Source organism: Copadichromis virginalis, linkage group LG10 (genome assembly GCF_057382275.1).
Source record: "Copadichromis virginalis isolate Kocher_CV1m ecotype Utaka linkage group LG10, C_Virginalis_male_GT1.1, whole genome shotgun sequence".
NCBI classification, from domain to species: Eukaryota; Metazoa; Chordata; class Actinopteri; order Cichliformes; family Cichlidae; genus Copadichromis; species Copadichromis virginalis.
Window position 1 is genome coordinate 25,478,089 of NC_140627.1, and position 21,706 is coordinate 25,499,794.

General features: G+C 40.1%; 2 protein-coding genes across 2 annotated transcripts; both read left to right on the forward strand.

The window, feature by feature from the left end:
- The first annotated feature begins 444 nt into the window (after nt 1-444).
- Nucleotides 445-13,748, forward strand: ddx46 (DEAD (Asp-Glu-Ala-Asp) box polypeptide 46). The gene is made up of 23 exons (XM_085470814.1): nt 445-588; nt 759-917; nt 1,917-2,039; nt 2,366-2,453; nt 2,629-2,797; nt 3,005-3,246; nt 3,547-3,657; nt 3,822-3,987; nt 4,101-4,221; nt 4,417-4,592; nt 4,840-4,961; nt 6,324-6,402; nt 7,324-7,406; nt 7,616-7,780; nt 7,897-8,059; nt 8,434-8,627; nt 8,753-8,890; nt 9,241-9,390; nt 9,538-9,765; nt 9,979-10,197; nt 12,413-12,557; nt 12,958-13,031; nt 13,149-13,748. Exons 1-23 carry the CDS (start codon nt 572-574, stop codon nt 13,194-13,196), a joined length of 3,180 nt encoding a protein of 1,059 aa, XP_085326940.1. The 5' UTR covers nt 445-571; the 3' UTR covers nt 13,197-13,748.
- Nucleotides 13,749-13,828: 80 nt separating this feature from the next.
- On the forward strand, nt 13,829-18,283 carry lg10h5orf24 (linkage group 10 C5orf24 homolog). Its single transcript, XM_085470815.1, has 2 exons — nt 13,829-14,167; nt 16,244-18,283. Exon 2 carries the CDS (start codon nt 16,247-16,249, stop codon nt 16,868-16,870), a length of 624 nt encoding a protein of 207 aa, XP_085326941.1. The 5' UTR covers nt 13,829-14,167; nt 16,244-16,246; the 3' UTR covers nt 16,871-18,283.
- Nucleotides 18,284-21,706: the final 3,423 nt, after the last annotated feature.

Consider the following 21,706-nt stretch of genomic DNA (forward strand, 5'->3'; position numbering starts at 1 on the left):
CTGGCAAATATTTGCTACGTTGAACATTTTGCATTTAGATTCACCCCAGTAGTGACAAAAAGCTGCCATTGGAGGATTTTTTTTTTATATATTTTCTTTTCAAATCCAGTGCGATCTCTCATGTAAGTCTCAGCTTTAAAATGTGGAAGATAACAAGAAAGATAAATAGGTTTTTAATTTATAACTCTGTGGTGGAACCAATAAACCACTGATCCTCCAATTAATACATCTTATATTTAAGAATGAGAGCATTTTAAAATGTTTCAGTTCCACGAAAGATAAAGAGATGAATAAGGTGAAATAAATGAAAATGAAATCATCTTCATAAAGTTCGGGAACCGCTCACAAATGAAAAGCCCTGCGACACAGCCTGTGATAAGGCTGGGGTATTCTGACCTCCCACCACTTGGTGGCGCAGCAACCTTTTACCCGTGGAGTTCAGGAGTTGTAGAGTCGCACTTTTTTTACGTGCGGGTTCAAACACACAAACATCCACTCGACGCGCAAGACTCGTTTATTTTTTGAGAACTAATTTCACTTTTTTTGCGAGACTTATCTGCGTGGGTTCGAGATGGGACGTGAGTCGAGGTATGTCTGGACTTTTACGGTTAGTCTGGTGCTGGTGAATCGAGTGTGACTAACTTCTGTTTGAGGAAGCGATTTTAGATTAGCGTTAGCATGCTGGCTAAAAGCGTACTGATGTTTATGCACGTTAACCAAGAGCTAATCTCTCATATCATGCGTTTTTTAATCAACAGGCATTACCGGAAACGTTCCGCATCTCGGGGACGGTCGGGTAGCCGATCAAAGAGTCGCTCCCCGGACAAGCGCTCCAAGAAAGACGAGCGGAGCCGGAGGGAGAGGTCACGGAGCCGGGATCGCCGCAGGTCGCGCTCCAGAGACAGAAAACGAGCCAGGTGTGTGGTGGTTTGAACTTAAGTTTAAGTGTACACGTAAATAAATACATTTTGAAGTGGACTGAAGTCTTCTGGTGTTTACAGCCTGAACACAAATTGAAGTTTTTGGTCACTCTTTTGATCCGATGTAACAATACTGACTTTCCAACCATATGCAGGCAGAATGACCATCTCTTGCAGACTTGCACAACACTTCCTGACCTATAATACGACGCAACAATACCAATTGCAGTTCTGGGTTCATTTCAGTCACTTTATCTTGCATCTGTTTCAAAAGTCTGACATTGTTTTGGTTGTAGCCTGCCTGTTGTCCCATTTCAGCTTCAGCATGCAGGTATTCTGTTAATAAATCACTCCTGGGGCACTCGCTAATCTCACACTCTTTTGTTTTCCCACTTGCAAAGATGAGTAACTTGACTCGCAAACATTACAGTTCTTGTCCAGAGCCAATGAGAAAAGGTCAATTGTCTGCTTGGAGAGGGGCACATTCTCAATTTTTTTTTCTTCCTTCAGAGACATTAGGACAACAGAGTCCACCAAAAACTCTTTGATAAACATCATCAGACAGTAGCATGCTTTAATGGGGGGAAAAAACAACAGGCTATATGTCCAAGCTATACGGTGATGAACAGAAGCCAAATTTAGTTTTTAACAAAACTGTTTACTGCTGTTGCTCTGTCTGGTAATTATCTTTAATTTCAGTAGAATTGCATCCATTGATTTGAAAATTCTTTTGAACTAAAACTTTCACATGTGTTGAATTTTGCAAATCCAGTAGGACAGTGGATAAAAATCACAGTGATGGCGAAGAATCGTTTTGAATCGAGACAATGAAAACTCTCGTGCACTTTTTTATGATACAGTTTTATCATGATTAAGCTATTGTGAGGTTTCCTTTCAGATGCGCATCTGCACACTTAAAAAGCTGAAACTGACAAAACTGTTGTCTCCCTGTTGATTTGTCCTTTTACATGTGATATGTTTGCCTTTGGCTTCCAGGCGCTCCAGGAGCAGGGAGAGGAGGAGGTCGAGAAGCCGAGACAGGAGGCGGTCGGGCAGCAGAAGCCGAGCCCGGAGGTCCCGCTCTGGTAGCCCCAGCAAGAGCAGTAAAAAGGATGAAAAGTGAGGCTTTAAATTCCCATCTGTGAAATTGAAAACACACAGAGTCTTCTACTCTGTACTTCCACTGTGTTCTTTTGCTGGCACGCAGAGTCATGTAAAGATGCTATCAGCAGCCAGGATGTGAGGCATATTTTCAGAGCTTGGCGACAGTTAAAAAAAACACCATATAATATATGGAGCTTTCCATTTTTATAAAGATTAAACTGTCCTCTAGAAGTGGTGAATGGTATAGAAGACCTTGGAAATTGGATGGATGATTTGCTTAATCTGAGCAATTCCATAATCCCATCTATTACACTTTGTCTTATTTTCTTTTTCCCTTGCAGGGCTAAAAGCAAAGAGAAGGACACCCTGGAGCCAATAGCTGAAAAGAAAAAGATTAAAGAGGAGAAAGAAGATGAAAAGGTTGAGGATGTAAGTTGGTTGATATGTTTATTTCTGCTAGCTTGAATGCCATTGTCCTTTCTTCATGTTTTTCTTTGCCCATAGAAAGAACTTTAAAGTGCCTCTTTGTTTGAAATAATAAGCAAGTAAGTAAAGAACATAACGAGAAGTAAAATATTTGTGCTTTTCCTTTGTTTTCATGCAGCAAGACTTTGACCAGAACAAACTGGAGGAGGAGATGAGGAAGAGGAAGGAGCGGGTGGAGAAGTGGAGGGAAGAGCAGAGGAAGAAGGCCATCGAAAACATCGGAGAGATCAAGAAAGAACTGGAGGAGATGAAGCAGGGCAAGAAATGGAGCCTGGAGGACGATGATGGTGAGGAAGTAACTGGAGGAAACACTGTTGAATTTTTACTTTGGACTTCACGAGTAGTTTAAATTGTTTAAACTGTGTCTAACAAAACTTTATCTGTGTGATAAACCAATCAGTCACCCTTTATTTGCTTTAATTTTATCAGCTAACTGACCAATACTTGCTATAGGTTTATCTTTGCCCAGCATCTTAATTAACTCTTCATTTCAGACGATGACGAGGACGGTTCTGCTGTAATGGAGGGAGATGATGACGAGGAGGCGGACGGGAAAGGGGAAAGGCAAGAGGAGTTAAAGGATGGTAAGAAAGAGGGTGATGACGATAAGGACAAGGAGACTCCCATGGAGCAGCAGACAGAGGAGGATGATATAGATCCCCTGGATGCCTACATGGAGGAGGTGAAACAGGAAGTGAAGAAGTTCAACATTGGAGCCATGAAAGGAAATGATAAGGTGAGGACAAAATCCCGCATTTTGCAGTGTTATCCTTATTGCCCAACCCTCCCCAAAGTCATTAGGATCAGCTCTAAAAACACACCTGAACTAAAAATCTTAGAAAAAATGTTCAAATGCAATTGAAGTTTGTCAACATTTTCCTGATGTTTGTGTAGTTGCTATCATTTTGTCTTTAGGTGTTCATCACTGGAAGCGTGTGGCTTTGGGTTTATCATCTACTAGTGTCAGACCAGATGCTGCCTTTATGGATGTTTGTTCTTCTGCTGATGAATATGCGTGTCTTCTCTTCTTCTGCAGAAAGGTGCAATGACTGTGACCAAAGTGGTGACAGTCGTTAAAACCAAGAAAGGACCTCACACGCACAAAAAGAAGGGAGAGCTGATGGAGAATGACCAGGATGCCATGGAGGTGAGATTTTAATGCTTGCTTTGATTATATAATAAAGGTTAAACCTCTTCTCTCGCTGCCCGAGAAGCTGATATGAATGAAACAGAGATCCTCAGTAATTAATCTGCTTTCTGCTGATGGGCTCATCTTTTAACAATCTAAAATGATGCTCATGTGTTTGACAGTACTCATCAGAGGAGGAAGAGGTTGATCTCCAGACGGCTCTGACAGGCTTCCAGACCAAACAAAGGAAGATCCTGGAGCCTGTTGACCACACAAAGATCCAGTATGAATCGTACCGCAAAAACTTCTACGTGGAGGTGCCTGAGCTGGCCAAGATGACTACAGAAGGTCAGTGAGAAAACCATATCTGTTCTATGATAAACGACTTGTCTTTTTCATGCTTAATTACCTGTTTAAAATCTCTTTATTCAATTTATTTATTTTATTTTAAATAAATACAGAAGTGAATGCGTACAGGCTGGAACTGGAAGGCATTACGGTGAAAGGGAAAGGCTGTCCCAAACCCATCAAGACATGGGTGCAGTGTGGAGTGTCGATGAAGATCCTGAACGCCCTGAAGAAGTGAGTGTGTCTCTGTGTGTGCATGTTTGAAAATCATTGTGCAGTGAGCAGTCTTTTCTCTTTATATAAAATCCATTAATAAGCCAATAAATATGACCATTCATATTCACTCAAGACTAGCCACAAATATATAATTAATATATTGGGATTGCATATGACTCTTTCTGACAAGATGCTCATGGTTTTCTTTTAAAGGCACGGTTATGAGAAACCCACACCCATCCAGGCCCAGGCCATCCCTGCCATCATGTCGGGCCGAGACCTCATTGGTATTGCTAAGACCGGCAGCGGGAAAACCATAGCTTTCCTGCTGCCCATGTTCCGACACATCATGGACCAGAGACCCCTGGAGGAATCTGAGGGCCCAATCTGTAAGCAACAGGAACTTTTATTTTTCCTTTGGGCTTCTCGCTAAAATATAAATAAACTCATCTTTTGATCACATTCAAATAAAAACATATGAATCCTGTCTGATTCCTTTGCTTTTCATAGTCCGGGTTCAGAATCCAACTGTAGGTCAGATGAAGACCAAATGGTCAAGTTTTTTTTCTTTTCTTCCTTTTTTTTTTTCCTAACGACAACAATCCAATTATCCTGTTTTTCCTCCCTTTTACACAGCTGTAATTATGACTCCAACCAGAGAGCTGGCTCTGCAGATCACAAAGGAGTGTAAGAAATTCTCTAAACCGCTGGGACTCAGGGTGGTGTGTGTTTATGGAGGCACGGGCATCAGTGAACAGGTAAGTGTGCGCTGTAGCACAACTACATCATTTTAGAGGTTTAATAGACCTATGGTGTCCATCTGAAATAGCAGCTCATGCTTTTCAGTAGAGCCAAAAATGGATTTATATATTGGATGGTAGGGTTAGATTTTGGTATAGACGACTTGAAAGCATGGATCCATCCTGCCTTGCATTAATGATTCAGGCTGATGTTGATGTAATAGTGTGGGAAACTACAATAGGTTGTTTTTAAAAAAACAAACAACAACAAAAGAACAACTGCTGCTATAATAACTGCTTACAGGACTACTGTCAACATTGACAGTATAACACAGGCTTCAGAGCAAATTGTGGTTCCGCTTGTTCCATCCATGTACATGTTTCTGTGTGGACAGTGAGTGGAGAGAAGGGTTTTCACCCACTGCAAAACACTTCCATGCAGTCCTCCAAAATGCCAGTAGTGCATGTCAAAAAATACTGTATATCAACAGCACAAGAAGAGTGGCCCACAGACCGGCTGTAGCACTTATTTGTTCGCTGCCTCAATTGACAAAAAGCTCTGTGCAGGTAGACCGTAGATGGGCCATCCCTGGACTTCCAGCATATTGTGAGCGAGCTCTCCCTGCTGAACCATAAATAAATTCTACTTTAACTTTGAGGTGGAGTAGAAGATTAAACCTGCTTCTTTTTATGGGCAGCAAGGGGGTGATTCCTCCAATTGCAAGAAGATTTTAAGTAGTAGAGTCTGTGCTATAACAGCCCTTGGTTTCCTTTACTCTGTTACCTGTAAGCACTTTCCTGCAGACTTGAGTCTAAATGATGGCCATTCGTAGTCAGAAAGGAGGAATATCCAGGTTATGTTCACTGGCTAACGACTTGGATTATCCAGGCTGTTTACCAGGTGGTGATATCCTCAGTTTGAGTCTCACTTTTCACATCTAATTTCAAAACACCAAGGTGGTGATGTCAAACTGAACGTCACCAAACAGCAGGTGACGACGTTGTGGCCGCGTCTACCTTTTATACTATCAAATAACGGCATAAAATACCTACCTAAAATTGGTCTTCTAGACTATTTTGCAATTCTTGTATATATTTAAACAAAAACATGCATGGCTGAGACTTCTTAAAAAATATATTGTAAAATAATTTGAAGAATTTTGAAAAGGTTTGGTGGAAACACCGATTTGAGACCCAGTAGCAGAAACTTCCAAATTCAAGTTGCTCATTATTGTATACGCTCCTCGTGCACCATAATCACTTTATTGTGTTTGTGTTGGTATTATAAGTGTTTAAATTCTGGACATTGTTCCTCCCTCAAAACTCCTGTAACAGAAAGAAAATGTGTGTTTTTCCTTAACGCTGCCTTCTGTATTATAGATCGCTGAGCTGAAGAGAGGAGCTGAGATCATCGTGTGCACACCAGGAAGAATGATTGACATGTTGGGGGCCAACAGCGGTGAGTTCATCACTCTTGGTCGTGTCGCTTCTCTATCCTTATAGGACATAAATGCAAATCTGCTCATTTGATGCCTTTTCTTGTTGCTTTGCATGGATTAAACAGTATGATACAGTACATAATGAACCAAATCAGTACTACTTACTAAACTGTTGGCATTATTTGACCACCTTTGGGATCACTCATATCTACAAGACTGATGTGTTATTCCCGAAGCTCAGGCCAAGTACAGGTAGGTGGACCTGGTGCTGCCTCCACGGTTCCTCTGACTTAAAGCAGGAAACAATCGTAATGTTTGATAAGTGTATCATAACATGGATGTAAGGTGGTCAGGGGTATGCACTGTATTATATCAGAGTTTTGCATCATGTCAGGTTATTTTGACTTAATGTACTGCTTCTGGGAGTAAATATGATTGTAGAGTCCTGCGCAGCACTGAGCCTTTGCATAGAAATGTGAAAAAAACACTATTAGTGTACTTAGAAAGTAGCTATTACATGTGTGTAGCAGTTAGTATGATAGAAGGGGTTTCTTGTTGCTTCCACACATGCGAGGTAATCTGTAATATGTTTCCCTTGTAGGTGAAAAGGCGCTCGCTCAGATAGTGCTTGATGTGGCTCCATCTCTTGTATTATATGTTTTACAGGTCCCAGTTGCCCCTGAGATGGTACGCAAGACGAGCAAAGAAATGAACAGCCTAAAATACCAATGCAATAAAACTCTGGCCACTTGAAAAATGTGCTGAAATTAGGATGCCTTGATTTATTGTCCAGTTGTATCAAGTAGTTGTATCATGGAAAAAGCTTTTCTGTGTTTTGTTAGACTAGTTTCATGTGATGTGAAGAAGGCAGGATGCCTGTTAAGCCTTGGCGTTGTTCATATTTAACTGATTTCCTTATGCCCGTCTTCCTTAATGTGTAGGTCGGGTAACCAACCTCCGCAGAGTCACATATGTGGTCCTGGATGAGGCAGACAGGATGTTTGACATGGGCTTCGAGCCACAGGTGGGGGATCATACATTAACATACAGCTTTTCATGCATCAGTAGCATCAAATGAAGCATTTTTAGTGTATAATGTTTAGCACTTGAGGAACGGTTGTCACAATAATGTTTTATAAAGCCAGGACAAATCAACTTTGAACCTGCAAAAGAAAATGTTCAGTGACAAAAATTCTCAGATATATTTTTTTCCCCCTCTGATTCACACACCAGGTGATGCGTATCGTTGACAACGTGCGTCCAGACCGTCAGACGGTCATGTTCTCAGCAACTTTCCCCAGAGCCATGGAGGCGCTGGCTCGCAGGATCCTGTCAAAGCCCCTGGAGATCCAGGTGGGAGGCCGCAGTGTCGTCTGCTCTGATGTGGAGCAACACGTGGTAAGCCATTTATGTTACATCTCACTAAACAGTAACTTTCCCTTTCAGTTTCTCTGCTTACTAGTTCAGTTTTAATTCCCCCCCTTTTTAAAAAGTATCTGTTTTTATTTCTGCAGCTAGTAATCGATGAGGACAAGAAATTCCTGAAGCTGCTGGAGATTCTGGGTCACTACCAGGAAAAAGGATCTGTTATCATCTTTGTGGACAAACAGGAGCACGCAGACGGACTGCTCAAAGACTTGATGAAAGCCTCGTACCCCTGCATGTCTTTACATGGAGGTAGTGAGCCACACTTTGACTTTGACAGCCATATGATGAATAACAAAGCTACTGTGACATCACCCTCTGGTTTCTCAAGTCTCATTTAGAAGCCTCATTAGTTTTTTTTTTGTGTTTTTTTCATCATATTGAATCTTCATTGGCTAGCAGATTGTCAATCACTTTTCAATTTCAGGTATTTGGGATGATCTGGTCTGTTTAAACAACGACCAGGAATATTAAAAAGTCTCATCAAACCACATGAATTCATATTTTTTTTTGTCCTCCTAATGTGAATATACAATCAGTCAGTTTTATATCTGTCAGTTATATTTTTAGGTTTCTGTTCTGTTATGGCCACATTTACTACAAATTAGTAATTCTGTGTCTCCAAGGAATCGATCAGTACGACAGAGACAGCATCATCAACGATTTTAAGAATGGAGCGTGTCGTCTGATGGTCGCCACCTCTGTGGCAGCCAGAGGCCTTGATGTGAAGCAGCTGATCCTGGTGGTCAACTACAACTGTCCCAACCACTACGAGGACTACGTTCACAGGGCCGGGCGCACGGGCAGAGCAGGCAACAAGGTCAGCCCCTTTAAAGGGAGCTCATTTAATTTTAGACATCAAAAACTAGGAAATTTGTGTTGACATTTGGGGTGTTTTGTTTTTGGTGGTAATCATGTTTAAATCTGTACACATTTGCTTCTCAGGGATACGCCTACACGTTCATCACGGAGGATCAGGTTCGCTATGCTGGCGATATCATTAAAGCTCTGGAGCTGTCGGGCTCTCCGGTCCCACCAGAACTGGAGCAGCTTTGGGCCTCTTTCAAAGACCAACAAAAAGCGGTAAGATAAAGACCCGCAGTAGGCAATCGTATATTTTAGCAGTACTTACTGCCAGGGAGAAACGTATGTTGAAGTTTCTGAAGGTATTAGCAACGTCTTTCTGCACATGTAATGCATCAGCTTAAATATCATGTTCATTTTTATGCTTTCTTTGCAGTTACATGGTGCTAGTTTGTTGCTTCTATACTTCGTATTTCATTTGTTTGTTTTCTTATATTGTAAATGCTTAACATTAATTGGGATAAAATTTGATCTTTGGTGTCTCAGTTAGTAAGCAGATTGAAAAGGATCTAGAAGAACAATGTGACAAACTTGAAAGCTTCTTTCTTTCCTCCCTTTGCTCTGTGCAGGAGGGTAAGACCATTAAGAGCAGCAGTGGTTTCTCAGGAAAAGGCTTCAAGTTTGATGAGACTGAGCATGCTCTGGCCAATGAGAGGAAGAAGCTGCAGAAAGCTGCTCTCGGTTTGCAGGACTCTGACGATGAGGACGGAGCCCTGGATGTGAGTAACTTTTAAATAATGGAGATTTAAATTTTTTTATTTAAATTATTTACTTACCTCTGCTAAGCTGCTTGGCTTCAAGTTTTTTTTGTCCTCTAATTGCAGTTCTATTATTATTAAACATGTTTAACTGTTATTCCTTCTTAGATTGAGGAGCAAATCGAAAGTATGTTTAATTCCAAGAAGAGGGTGAAGGATCTGTCTGCTCCGGGCGCGGCTGCTGGTCCAGCTGGAGCTGTTGCCGCCACAGCGGCTGCCCCCGGAGGTTTGCCAGGACTCGGGCCTACGTCTGCTGGTAACATCCAGAAATTGGAAATGGCCAAAAGGCTGGCGCTCAAGATCAACGCTCAGAAGAACCTGGGCGCTGAGGCTCAGGTACGTCAAGACTCCAGTGCCACCGTGAAGTGGACGGTTGTGCACGTATTCATGACACAGCTGAGATTGCTGGACTTGTGATTTTTCAGACTAACCACTTAGGTTTAATTTTTATTGTGTCCAATACTTAGTACCCACAAAAATCCTAGGACCTCAGCTAGTAATTAAAACTTTGTTTGCATTGTGACAATTACAATTACTCTGTGTCTACAGGATGTAATGCAGCAGGCAACCAACGCCATCCTGCGGGGCGGCACCATCATGACCCCCTCAGTGTCAGCCAAAACCATCGCAGAGCAGCTGGCAGAAAAGATCAATGCAAAGCTCAACTACACCCCGGTGGAGAAGCTGGAGGAGGAGCGGCAGGCGGCTGAGCAGGCTGAGACAGTCAGGAGATATGAAGAGGAGCTGGAGATCAACGACTTCCCTCAGGTCAGCGGCACACAGCGCAGGGCTGTACTGAAATATTCAGCAAGGATCAGTTTTATTTTTGCTCTTTGTTTTTTGGACTCAGGTTTTCTTTTCACAGCCGCTGGGTTTCAGTAGTTTAACTCGACTAAGTCATTTCTCCAAAACAGCATAGGGAAGGAATCATGAATCTGGATGTTGTTGCTGTGTATTGTCACCAGGGGTCTGTGTCAAAAATATGGGGATCAACTGTCTGCATGCTAGCTTATTTCTGTTTGTGCTGTTGTTGGATTGTTAGCTTAGCCCGTGCTGCTGATAAGCCAAGCCAACTTCCTTTAAAGCACTTTAAAAAACAGCAACCACTGATAAAACCTCAGGATACAAAAATAAAGATATGTTAGAATAAAATAAATAGAATTAAAATTACAATGTAAAATAAAAGCATCAAGACAGAATTAAACACGAGTAAAAATTTAAAATCAAAACGTAAAATCAACATCTCACACTTGGGAAAAGCCAAGATGAAGAGGTGGGTCATAAGCGCAAACTGGTAGTTAAGAGGCCTGTCTTTTTAACAGCAAAGAATTCCTCAGTTTGGGAGCCGCCATGGCAAATCCCTGTTCTCCCGAGCCTCCACTGTGTCCTCGGCACATCCAGGAGCAGCTGGTCTGCTGATTTGAGCAACTGGGAAATAAAACAGCTCAGATGTCGTGTGGGGCAAGGCCGTGTAAGGACTTAAAAATGAGTAAAAGACCAAACAGAAGACAAATCAAAACATAAAACAAACTTTTGCTTTTGCATTTTTTTTCCTGACTACTTCCTGTTAAACGGAGCTCTACTATTGCTCCCTTTGTTTTTCAAGCCCACTTTAAAAAAAAAAGAAAGAAAAAAAACCCCAAAACTATTATTATTTAAAACTTTTCAACAAATTTACAGACATGTAAGACTAACCTGCAGCTACCTGGTTAGCCATACATTTGTATATAAATAACGAATGCGTAATGGGGAAATCTAAGGATCATAATACATCATAAGGCGATAAAACAACATCATCAATATGATTATTTATTGATTCCTTTGGTGGAAAGTTATCCAGACATAAGGTCATATGTGAGTGTTGACGATCCACCCTGTCACACCCTGTCTGTTTCCATCCAGTAGTTTTGCATGTGTTGACATTCCCAGCAGACATAATGCTCTGCAGTTTGGGAGCCACAATTCCTCCAACACCCAGATTTACTATTATTAAAGTGTACTTTCATGTGGGGAGCTATAACAAAAATCCAGCAAAATTCCTTCAAAAGTTATTTTTCCTGCCAAATGCACAGATATCCTGTCATTCTTTTTGCATTATTGTAAGACCTCCTTCTTCTCTCATCTTGCTTTTTATACGTTGTGTTGAGTGAACGTTGCTAAAACTCCTATAAAACTGAGAGACGATTCCCATTTTAGAGTCTGCTCACTTTTTAGTCTGCAGGCATTCTACCCATACATACCAGAAGTTCCACTTTACACGTCTTTGAGTGTTTTCTTTGCTTTCTTTTTAGTGATTTTCACACCACACCAAACCCATCTCCTGGTTGTGGTTTCAAGTGAAACACGTTCAAGTTTTTCTAGCATAGACGTTGTTTCTCTAAGTGTTTATGTAAGACTTACACTGTCGCTTTTTTTAGCAATGCAATTTCAGATTTAAAGTTGGAAAGCCATTTGTACTTTTTTTTTAAAACATCTGTGAATGTGTGTTCCTGATTTGCTTACACGTAAGTCTTGATTATTCTCCATTGCGAACACGGATGCAGACAGCTGGAGACCTGAGGGCCTAGTAGTCATTCCTGTTATACTCCTTTAAAATCCACCTCTTGCATGTAGTTGGTGCATCATGATGTAAAGTCTAACATATGCAAATTTGAGTGGAAAATTAAGCAAATCCATCTATTAAAAATACTTGACATTAAAATCCTCGACTTCTTTAAGCTACTAAGAAAATAACTTTCTTTTAATCTCTGATTAAAAAAGCTAAGCTGTTCTAATTTTTGGCAAAATGTTTATGCTCAATACAAATGCTTTTTGTCCGGGAGAGGGGCTTATCTTTTAGATGACAGATGCTTAAACTGAGCGTTTTGTGTTTTTTGTCACGACTGATTAACAATCAAGAATCCCAAAGTATTTTGTTTCTTCCTCTGAACATAAAGCAGACAAAAAAGGGCTTATAAAATCTTCCTTTTCTTCCTTCCCTCAGACTGCCAGGTGGAAGGTGACATCTAAAGAAGCTTTGCAGAGGATCGGTGAATACTCTGAAGCTGCCATCACCATCAGAGGAACGTACTTCCCTCCAGGCAAAGAGCCCAAGGAAGGAGAGCGCAAGATCTACTTGGCTATTGAGAGTATGTGTCAAAGAACGTCTGTCCTTTTTTTTTTTTTTTAAAGTCCTGACACCTGATATAACAAGATATTTTTAGGGCAGCTGTACAATTGCTGAACTCTAAGGTTCAGTGAACACGAACAATGAACATGATAACTTGAGAACAGCACAACGCAGGAAGTTTATAAACTAGTTATCACACGGAGCAGATAATCTTGACTTTTCAAGTTTTAAAGAAGGAAAAAAAGCTTTTGTTGGCTTAAATCATGCTGTTAAAAGTGCCTCTTGCAAAATACAACTCCTCCCTCCCTTTTGGTATTTTTTTTTTAATTACCTCGAAGGCAATGAATTTCCTAATGGGGTGTCCAGTTTCCTTAACAGAGCAGCCTATACTGAATATTAACATGTTATTTGTGTTGTAGGTGCAAATGAACTGGCTGTGCAGAAAGCCAAAACAGAAATTACACGGCTAATCAAGGAAGAGCTCATCCGATTAGTAAGTATCTTTTTGCTCACACATGTTAAAACATGTCATCCACTCTTATTATGCAGTGACTTTATGCCGAAAATGTTTAATTTTATTTCCCGTTTCTTTCTTTTTCCCCCCCCCCAGCAAAACTCCTACCAGCCGACGAGCAAAGGCCGGTACAAAGTGCTGTAGAGGATGAACCGAGGCACACCGGAGGAGCTTCCATTCCTCATCTCCACAGTTTCATCCAAGTTGTTGAATATTTTAGTCAAGATTTTTTGTAATGTGTCCAACTTTAGTTGCATTTTGTTTGTTTGCATTTTTGACCCCCCTCCCCCCCCGCACGCACGCACACACGCACACACACACACACATATATGTCCAATGATTTTTATACCATCAAACCAGCACAATGCTGCAGTGAACTATCCACAATATGTCTTTAAGTATAAGACCTGGTTTCATTAATAAGATGTTTTTAGTCACATTTATGTAGGAACACCACACCAACCATCATCTTTATGAAAGATCCCAAGAAAACAATGTTGCTAAGAAAATAAACTTGTTTCCAGTCTGTTAAGGTGCTTCGTATTTGTTCAGACTGCTAATGTTAATTATTTAATAGCAGTTCTTTGTATATTATTCATCAGTGGTGGGAAGTGATGCTTGGTGAGCATTAAAACTGCTTCATGGCTCGGTTTCAGGATAATAATCTGAAAAATAAAGTCGTTTTTTGAGCCTTTACTCTCGCTTGTTTGGTGAAAATTAGAATTTTCAGGACTTGAGAGACAAAAAAAGCGTTTTCCGTCGTGAAAGCAGTTCAGGAGGAGGGGAAGGAGAATAACCTCTTCACATCCCCAGTTTGCTGTTGTGCGCATGCTCAGACTGCGCTGCTGTCTTATAAATTTTTAATGGAAAATGGCTGCGTTTCTTATCCAAACCGCTGGAGCTGGGAGATGAAAAAAGGAGCCGTCTAGCTGACCACATCTCACCTCTCATCGTCGCTCGCGTCGAAACTACCCGATGCGGTGATCGTGTGTTAGCGAACCGATGTCCTGTGGCGAGAAAATATTCTGGAAAATGGATCGACTCGCGCTTTGAGGGGGATGAAAGATCATTTTGCTCCTTAACCCTTTCTGCTCCGAGATCTGCGAACAATCGAGGTACAGTAACGTTAGCGCTAACGCGGGTCTCCGGAGGGGCATTTAGATTCGTTATGCGGCTCAAATGCGAGCACATAAATCAGCTCTGTCCGCGGTCAGCTGCCATGTTGTAAACAGAGTAAACCAGTCTCTGTGTCTCTTAAAAAAAAAGCCCGTTATTCGGGCCAGGAACGAGGCTACGTTCAGCCCTCGGTGCTGCTCGTTAACGGAGAGCTGGAGGTTTTGTCTGAATGCAAAGATGCGGAATCCATGTGCATTTTGTTTTTTGTGAATGAATATTACTACTGACAGTGTAGCGTGTGTGATGGTGAAAGTCCACACCTCCCTGCGTCCCGTTTCCTCTGCAGAAAAGGCGACAGCAGCTGTGTGCACTCTTTACTTCACTCCATTTACACTCTTCATTACTGTAATTAAAGTGTGCAAAGCAGCCAAATGCATTCAGTCTAACGCGGTTTTATGACCGGCGAGAGGAGAGGTCTTGCTCTAAGGCACTTCAGCACCACTTTGGTGAGGTCTATCCTTATTCTTAAGGTCGAAGCTGTTTATGGGACGTATGTAATCATATGCTGTTTGTTAAATTATGAAACAGCTTTTCATGGTCGAGTTAACACGAGAAAGTCTGCGTGTAAACAAGCGAACTAGATGTGAACTTGAGTTTCTAAACAAAGCATTTTTCATCGAGATCTATAGTTTTTGTATTTTTTTTATTGTTATTTCAATATTTCTAATAAGTTACTTTTAATTCTGTTTAGTTTCAGGGGATTTTCTTGTTTATTTTAATAGTTTCAGCACTTGTTTTTTTTTGTTGTTATATGAAGGGTATTTGCCTGGTTATATAGGTAGTAGTAGTAGTAGTAGTAGTAATAATAACAATAATGTTTTTTAACTTTTAGGGGTTGTTGTTGTTACATGAAGGGTGTGAATCCAAATTTCTAATTTGGTTTTAATTCTGTTTAGTTTCAGAGTGGATTTGCTTGTTTTTCTTGTTTACTTTTAGTTTAGTTTTGTATGTTTCCGTGCTAATTATTATTGAAGGCAGATTAGGAAGTTCAAAGCTGGTATTATAAAACAAGGACAACACTGTGTGAAGGCAGTTGACTCACAGTCATTATAATAAAAACAAACAAACAAACAACCCAACAGATTAACCAATGCCTCCTCAGGCTGAAAATAAATAAAATAGCCCTTTATTGTCACTGTACATGTAGAACTAAGTTATAAGTCCTCCATGCCAACTGTGCAGGAACAAAATATAAAGAGTAAGACAGCAGGAATAAATAAGAAACAAGAGAAATTGGAGAACAAAGTGCTTAGAAGTAGTGCAAGTTAACTAAGACTAAGCATATTTACTCAATATTGTGGATTACTTTTGTAAGTCCATTATTGTTTCTATTAGTTTGCCTTTCTTTTTGAGTCTACGTTTTATTTGAGGTCTGATTGTTGGGTCTTTATCTTATAGTACAAACACCATGAGACAACAGTTATTGTGTAGTTTGTTTGCTGTAATAACCTCGACTTCAGCACACAGCCACATTACAGTATGCTGCTGCTCCTTCTCTGCAGAGCAAAACAATCCTCAAGTCCTTTCTTCTGTTAAAATGGTTCAGATATAGCATCGTCTCCCACCTTCATGCACTTTGAAGTTTCCCCTTTCAGTGTGCAATGTGGTCATTGTTGCCCCTTGGTCATAGTAGATGCTTTCAGCCTTCTACTGTCAGCGTGGCAGTAATGAGCCCTTAATATTTAGCGCTGACACTAAATTTGAACTTTGACCAGCAGCACAAAAGTGAAGCTCACTTCAGAAATAAGCAGCACCCTTTCTTGACCTTTCTTATGAGAATAATCTGTTGGGATGGGATTAGACCCACCGTGTGTAGATCTGGATTAGACCAGATGATGCTTTCAGAATATTTCACTGAAGTCTTAGTGTTCCCATGTTTCTTGTCTTCATGCAAATATGGGTATGATCAGTTTCAACTGCAGAGTTGTTTTTTAACTTTAACCTGACATGGCACTATCCAGAAAACATTAGTCCTGATGTTTGAGTGATGATGCATTATTTCCAACCCCCAACAGAAGATGATGCGCCAGGTGACAACCAGTGACTTCTGCATGAACAGCAGGCCGTCGTGCCTAGCAGAGGACAGCCACCACCCCACTGCTCACTTTGACCTGTGCACCTCACAGGCCAGCAAGTTCTACCCTCCTCCCCCTCCATCATCCCTCCAGATGACACTGGCTCCCATGGCCTTACCCACCCAGAGCCACAAGCCCATGGTGTGCCAGAGACAGGAAGTTCTTGGGGGTGACCCCCGCTCGTCTGGAAAGCTAGCAGGGTTAAAAAACACCAATCAAGCAACAGATGATGCCAAGAAGAAGAACAAGTCTGTCGGGAAGACGGGCAGACGTGGGAGGCCTTTGGGAACCACCAAGCTAGCTGGTTATAGAACCAGCACAGGGCGACCACTCGGCACCACCAGAGCTGCCGGGTTCAAGACGAGTCCTGGAAGGCCGCTCGGTACGACCAGAGCGGCGGGGTATAAGGTCAGCCCCGGGAGGCCTCCTGGCAGCATCAAGGGCCTCTCTCGCCTCAACAAACTGGTTCACAGTAGCACTTGCAGCGGAGCAGCTTTCCCCTATCCACTACCACACAAAGAAATCCTCTGTGAACCTTCCTGCAAAGAGAAGCCCGCTAATGAGTAAAGCCTGTACCCCGTTTCTACTTCACCCTTCGTCTCTGGAATAACAGACAGACACGCACAGGTTTCCTGCCACATATTGAGGGTGATTGCAAACTTTCCTAGTCTGCTGTGTGGCAGAGAGAGAGGAGGATTTTTCTATTATTCGTGTTTGTGTCTTTTGTGTGCCTGCCACCTGATAAAATTACTGTTTTTCAGTGCTAGAGATCTATAGTGTGCGAAAGGTTTCACTACACAGTGTACACATTGCTGTATCTGTTTTCTGGGGAGAAAAAAATACCAGATATTCATTGAACAAGAGGCTTTTATCCAGCAGCTACTGTGGTAGTTAAGTCTTAGAGTGTTACATGTAGCATTTTAACGCCAACAAATGTTGGAAACTTGGACTGTCCTGTCAGATTTTCTCTTCACGATTATTGCCGATAACGACAATATTATTGCAATTTTGCAAGTTCATCTACACCGTTGTCTATTGCATAATTTCTTTTGAGGCAATTTAATTAAATCTCCAAATAAATGGAGTTCGCAAGAGAGTGTGTAACCATAGCCATGCAAAAGCATAGAATAAGAACAGCTACACAATAATGTATGATGTGATGTTGATCATTTATTTTTAAATTATCGAGGAAACCTCTAATGGAAACAATTCAAAATCTTGTTTGATGTAAACAAGGACATTATTGCTGAACTACAGTTTGTAATTTAAATGAGCTGCCGTCATGAAAAACAGGCAGGTTGATAGGAAGTAAAGAAATATAGTTATAGAGGAAAGGTTGGTAGTCTAGTGGTTTGCTCAGTGGCACTTCAAAAGTAGAAATCTAAATATTTATCCAGCATCCAAGAACTAAAATCTGACCGATCCAGTTCCACTCAGCTCCTCATGTAACACAAAAAAGGAATTCCTCCTAAAAACAGATTTTATTCTCTAAATGTCACATTGCAAAATATCTACATATTATTTGCATGCAAAACCACTGACTCAACATGCAGATCATTGTTATTCAGCTAAGGTTTTGTTTGTATTTTTTTAAACTAAAAGTATAAAACTTAAAAAAAAAATGTACACACCTTCACAGCAACACTCTTCGTCTCTGATGACTTGCTACAAATTGGCTAATGTGGACTGTGGTTGCCTTTTTTGTTACATATTCGGCACAGAGAAGCTGTAGACATTTGGATGGATGGTGTTTTTGTATTTGATCACTCTTCACAGCCACTAGCTAGTCCCAGCAACCTGCTGGCTTATTTGTGGTGGGACTTGTTTCTCCACTCTCTGCTTTTGTCTGCTATTCTTTTGCAAATTTCAGCACAAATACCAAAATAATCATTTTTTAAAATGCGCTCTTTTTCTACACAGCTTACTTTTACAAGAACGACAAACTTAATGTCTTAAAAAAGCAACATGCCCATTTAAAAATTAGACATGTTTTGTTTCGTTTTTAGGAGGCACTTGTGTTTGAAACGCAGCTTAAATGTCCTTATATTGATCTAAAAGCTTCATTTTTAGCTTTGCATTTATCACTCCTACGGCAAAATGTAAACCCGTGTGACTGTTTTTAGTGTGTAGATGTCAGTATAAAGTAAGAGAAAGGGTACACTGCTTTATTCTAAAAGGCTCACATTGTAGAGGAAAATCTGTTACCTATTATTGTGTTCTTGTTTTGTGTCAAACCACAGGGTCCATTTGTTGGTGTAAAATAATGAAATCTTGCGTCAGTGTTACATTTGTCCCAAGATAGTGAACAGATTCACAGATATTCAGAATCTCATCTGCTATGAATGTGTTGCTGAATGTAATTCGAATGATATGACTTTTAAAAGTTAAACACTTTTACCCAGCTAAAGACTCAAAAGTCTTATTGGCATCCTTGCTCACAGATCAGAAAATACACTGCCTGTCAAAAAAAATCTAATAATATCTTGCACTGCCTTTTTAGCTTTGATGACAGCTCGCATTCACCATGGCATTGTTTCGATAAGCTTATGCAGCGTCACCACGTTTTTGTACATACACAGTTGCATGCTCCTGCAGGGTTATGAAAGCCTGAAATATGAAATAATTGCTAGAAAGTTCTTTGAATTTTTTGAAAATGGAGAGTTTATTGAACTATCTAGCAAATTTGTTTGAAAAATGAATTACATTTTCATTTCTATATATGACTTTTAATTTATATTGTGTTTGCTACATCTGGCTTCAAAGAAAATACTTAAAAATTAATTTTTTTAGGTTTGTTATTGGGAAAAAAAATCACACTGATGATATAACTCACAAAAAACTGAATGTATGTAATATGAAACAATAGGCGTTAAAGGGTTAAATCTGGCAATTTTTCCACTGCTGAGTCCAATCTTTATACTTCCTACCAAATTGAACCCTTTTCTACCCTTTAATTGACGAGTGGTTTTGTTTAGTCCTGTTCTTTTTACTCTGTGCTTACTGCCTTATTGTAATGAGAACTTGGAAAGCCCCTACCCGGTTTTAGTAGTTTATCAGTCTCTTTAGTTGTTTTCTTTGCCTGAAAGAGGCCAATAATTTGACCCTTCCAACATACTTGGATGAAAAATGATGGATGAAAATTTTTCTCTTTTTTTTGCTTTGTAAAATTTGTTTTTTTGGCCAGGCAGTGTATGGACAAAATGCTGAAAGTAAACAAATCAGACCATCTAATAAGGCTTTCTCCCACCACAGGCCTCTAGGTTTTAGTGGGAAATCTGCAGAGAGAGGGCGCTGTTCCTCCAGAGGAAAGACGAGCTGATAGCAACATTTGGTGATCACACCATCACTGCTGTGAGTCTCACAGCATCATCACTTAAAATCATCACTTAAAATGTAACTTTCCTAAAGGAAAAGTTTAAGCAGCTCATTATTTTTTAAGTGATGACAAAGTCCAATCATGCTTATTATTTAAGGTTAGTATTTATTGTGCATTTTTAGGTATATTACCATTACCCTGTAACGCACTTGAAGCCGACCGTAGGTGAAAGCGATGTTTTCTGAAATGCCAGTTTAGTGTAAATGTAAGATGCACAAAGCTTTATTGGTTTAATATTTGTGACTTTACAACATGTGTAATACACATTTAGTTAATGAGAATTTTGATACAAAATGACCGATTGGCTATGTAACTACTTGCCACTATAATTTTTTTACTTAATCATTCAGCAAATAATAATTTTTGGTCTTTAAAACGTTCCCTACTGAACATTCGCTTTTTAATTGTATTATTCATTTATGGGTGGCTTTAAATCCAGAGAGTGGAGAAAGTGAAACAGTGTCACTAAGTCGCTCTGCTATAACATTTATAATAGTTACATTTGGTGCAATAATCTGTTGTATGTATTGTACTGTGGAAACTTTGATACTATCACTTTTTATCATTGTATTTTTAAACTTGTGTATAAGGCCTTTTATCATTGGTTTGTTGACATGCGTAGTGTTATCAGAGGTAATTCATACAAACATCCTCTTCACCCTCCTTTTACCAAAGAATATGATCTCATCTGACTTGATCTAAAAATACTCGAACAACCTCACAAAACAGCCGGCGCATGAAAATGGAAATGGAAGTTAAAAAACAAACAAACCACTAACCCATAAAATATGATTGTTTGGCTTCATCGTTACATTGTTACATCTGGGAGAGTATGTGTTTAATGAGCACACTGTAAAGTAGTACACGTTGATAATACAAACTTTACTTTTCATTGTTTTCTATTTATATGCTTCAAAATTAGACTTCTTTTTATCCATAATTCTTATATAGTCATGTTTGATATTTACCTGATATTTTCCATTGAGATTATGGTGGATATGGTGCCTGTTTTTCTCATGATCTGACCTTTTTTTTTTTTTACACAGTATTTGTGGCTAAAGTGTTTATTAAATTGTTATTATTTGTTTCTAACCCTGATAGGATCAACAAAACTGGGGAGCTTTTCCCACAGCAGACATTTTGATATATGACAAGGCAGGAAAAGCATAAATAAGAGCATACACAATGGCTATTGTGAAGTTTGCTCGCAGTGACTTAGGGAGATTTGAAGACATGTTAAGGTTGCTTATAACATGTGTAAGTCACCTTTTAGTAAAAGCTGTGACATATGGCTTTTTGTTACTGCTCTTCAATCTTCTGGGTAGCTTCTGTTCTTATAACATCTGCAACTTACTGAAAAAGTGAACACACACACACACAATTAGCTTTGTTCACTTTTAGCAGCTCCAATAGACTTTTACATCTTGCTAGTTTGCTATTAGCGGCTAAAAGCTAGATATTTGCACATAGACAGTGGAGTTTTGGAAACTTTGCGTTTTTTAAAATCTGTTAATAACAACAGTATTTAACGCCAAACACCCAGATTATGTGTAAAAAACCCTCATCAGGCATATTCAATTTTTTATTGAAAGAGCTTAGCTAGCTCTCATATGCGTTTTTTTTTTAGCAAGTAAGGGGGAAACTGTTATCTGGATTGAATTCCAATAATTAGTCGCAGGGCCAACACACAGAGACAGACAACCATTCGCACTCACATTCACTCGCACATTCACACCTATGGGCAATTTGGATTAACCAATTAACCTATCCCCAAGTGCATGTCTTTGGACAGTGGGAGGAAGCCGGAGTACCCGGAGAGAACCCACGCAAACACGGGCAGAACATGCAAACTCCACACAGAAAGACCCCGGCCTGATGGTGGAATTGAACTCAGGATGTTAATGCTAGAGGAGCTTTGGAGCGCGGCAGAGTCAGCAGAGCGTTGCTGACTGTTAAACACTATGCCTCCTCTGCTCTTATTACTTCATGACTGAGTTGCTGTGGTTCCTAAACACTTCCACTTTGCA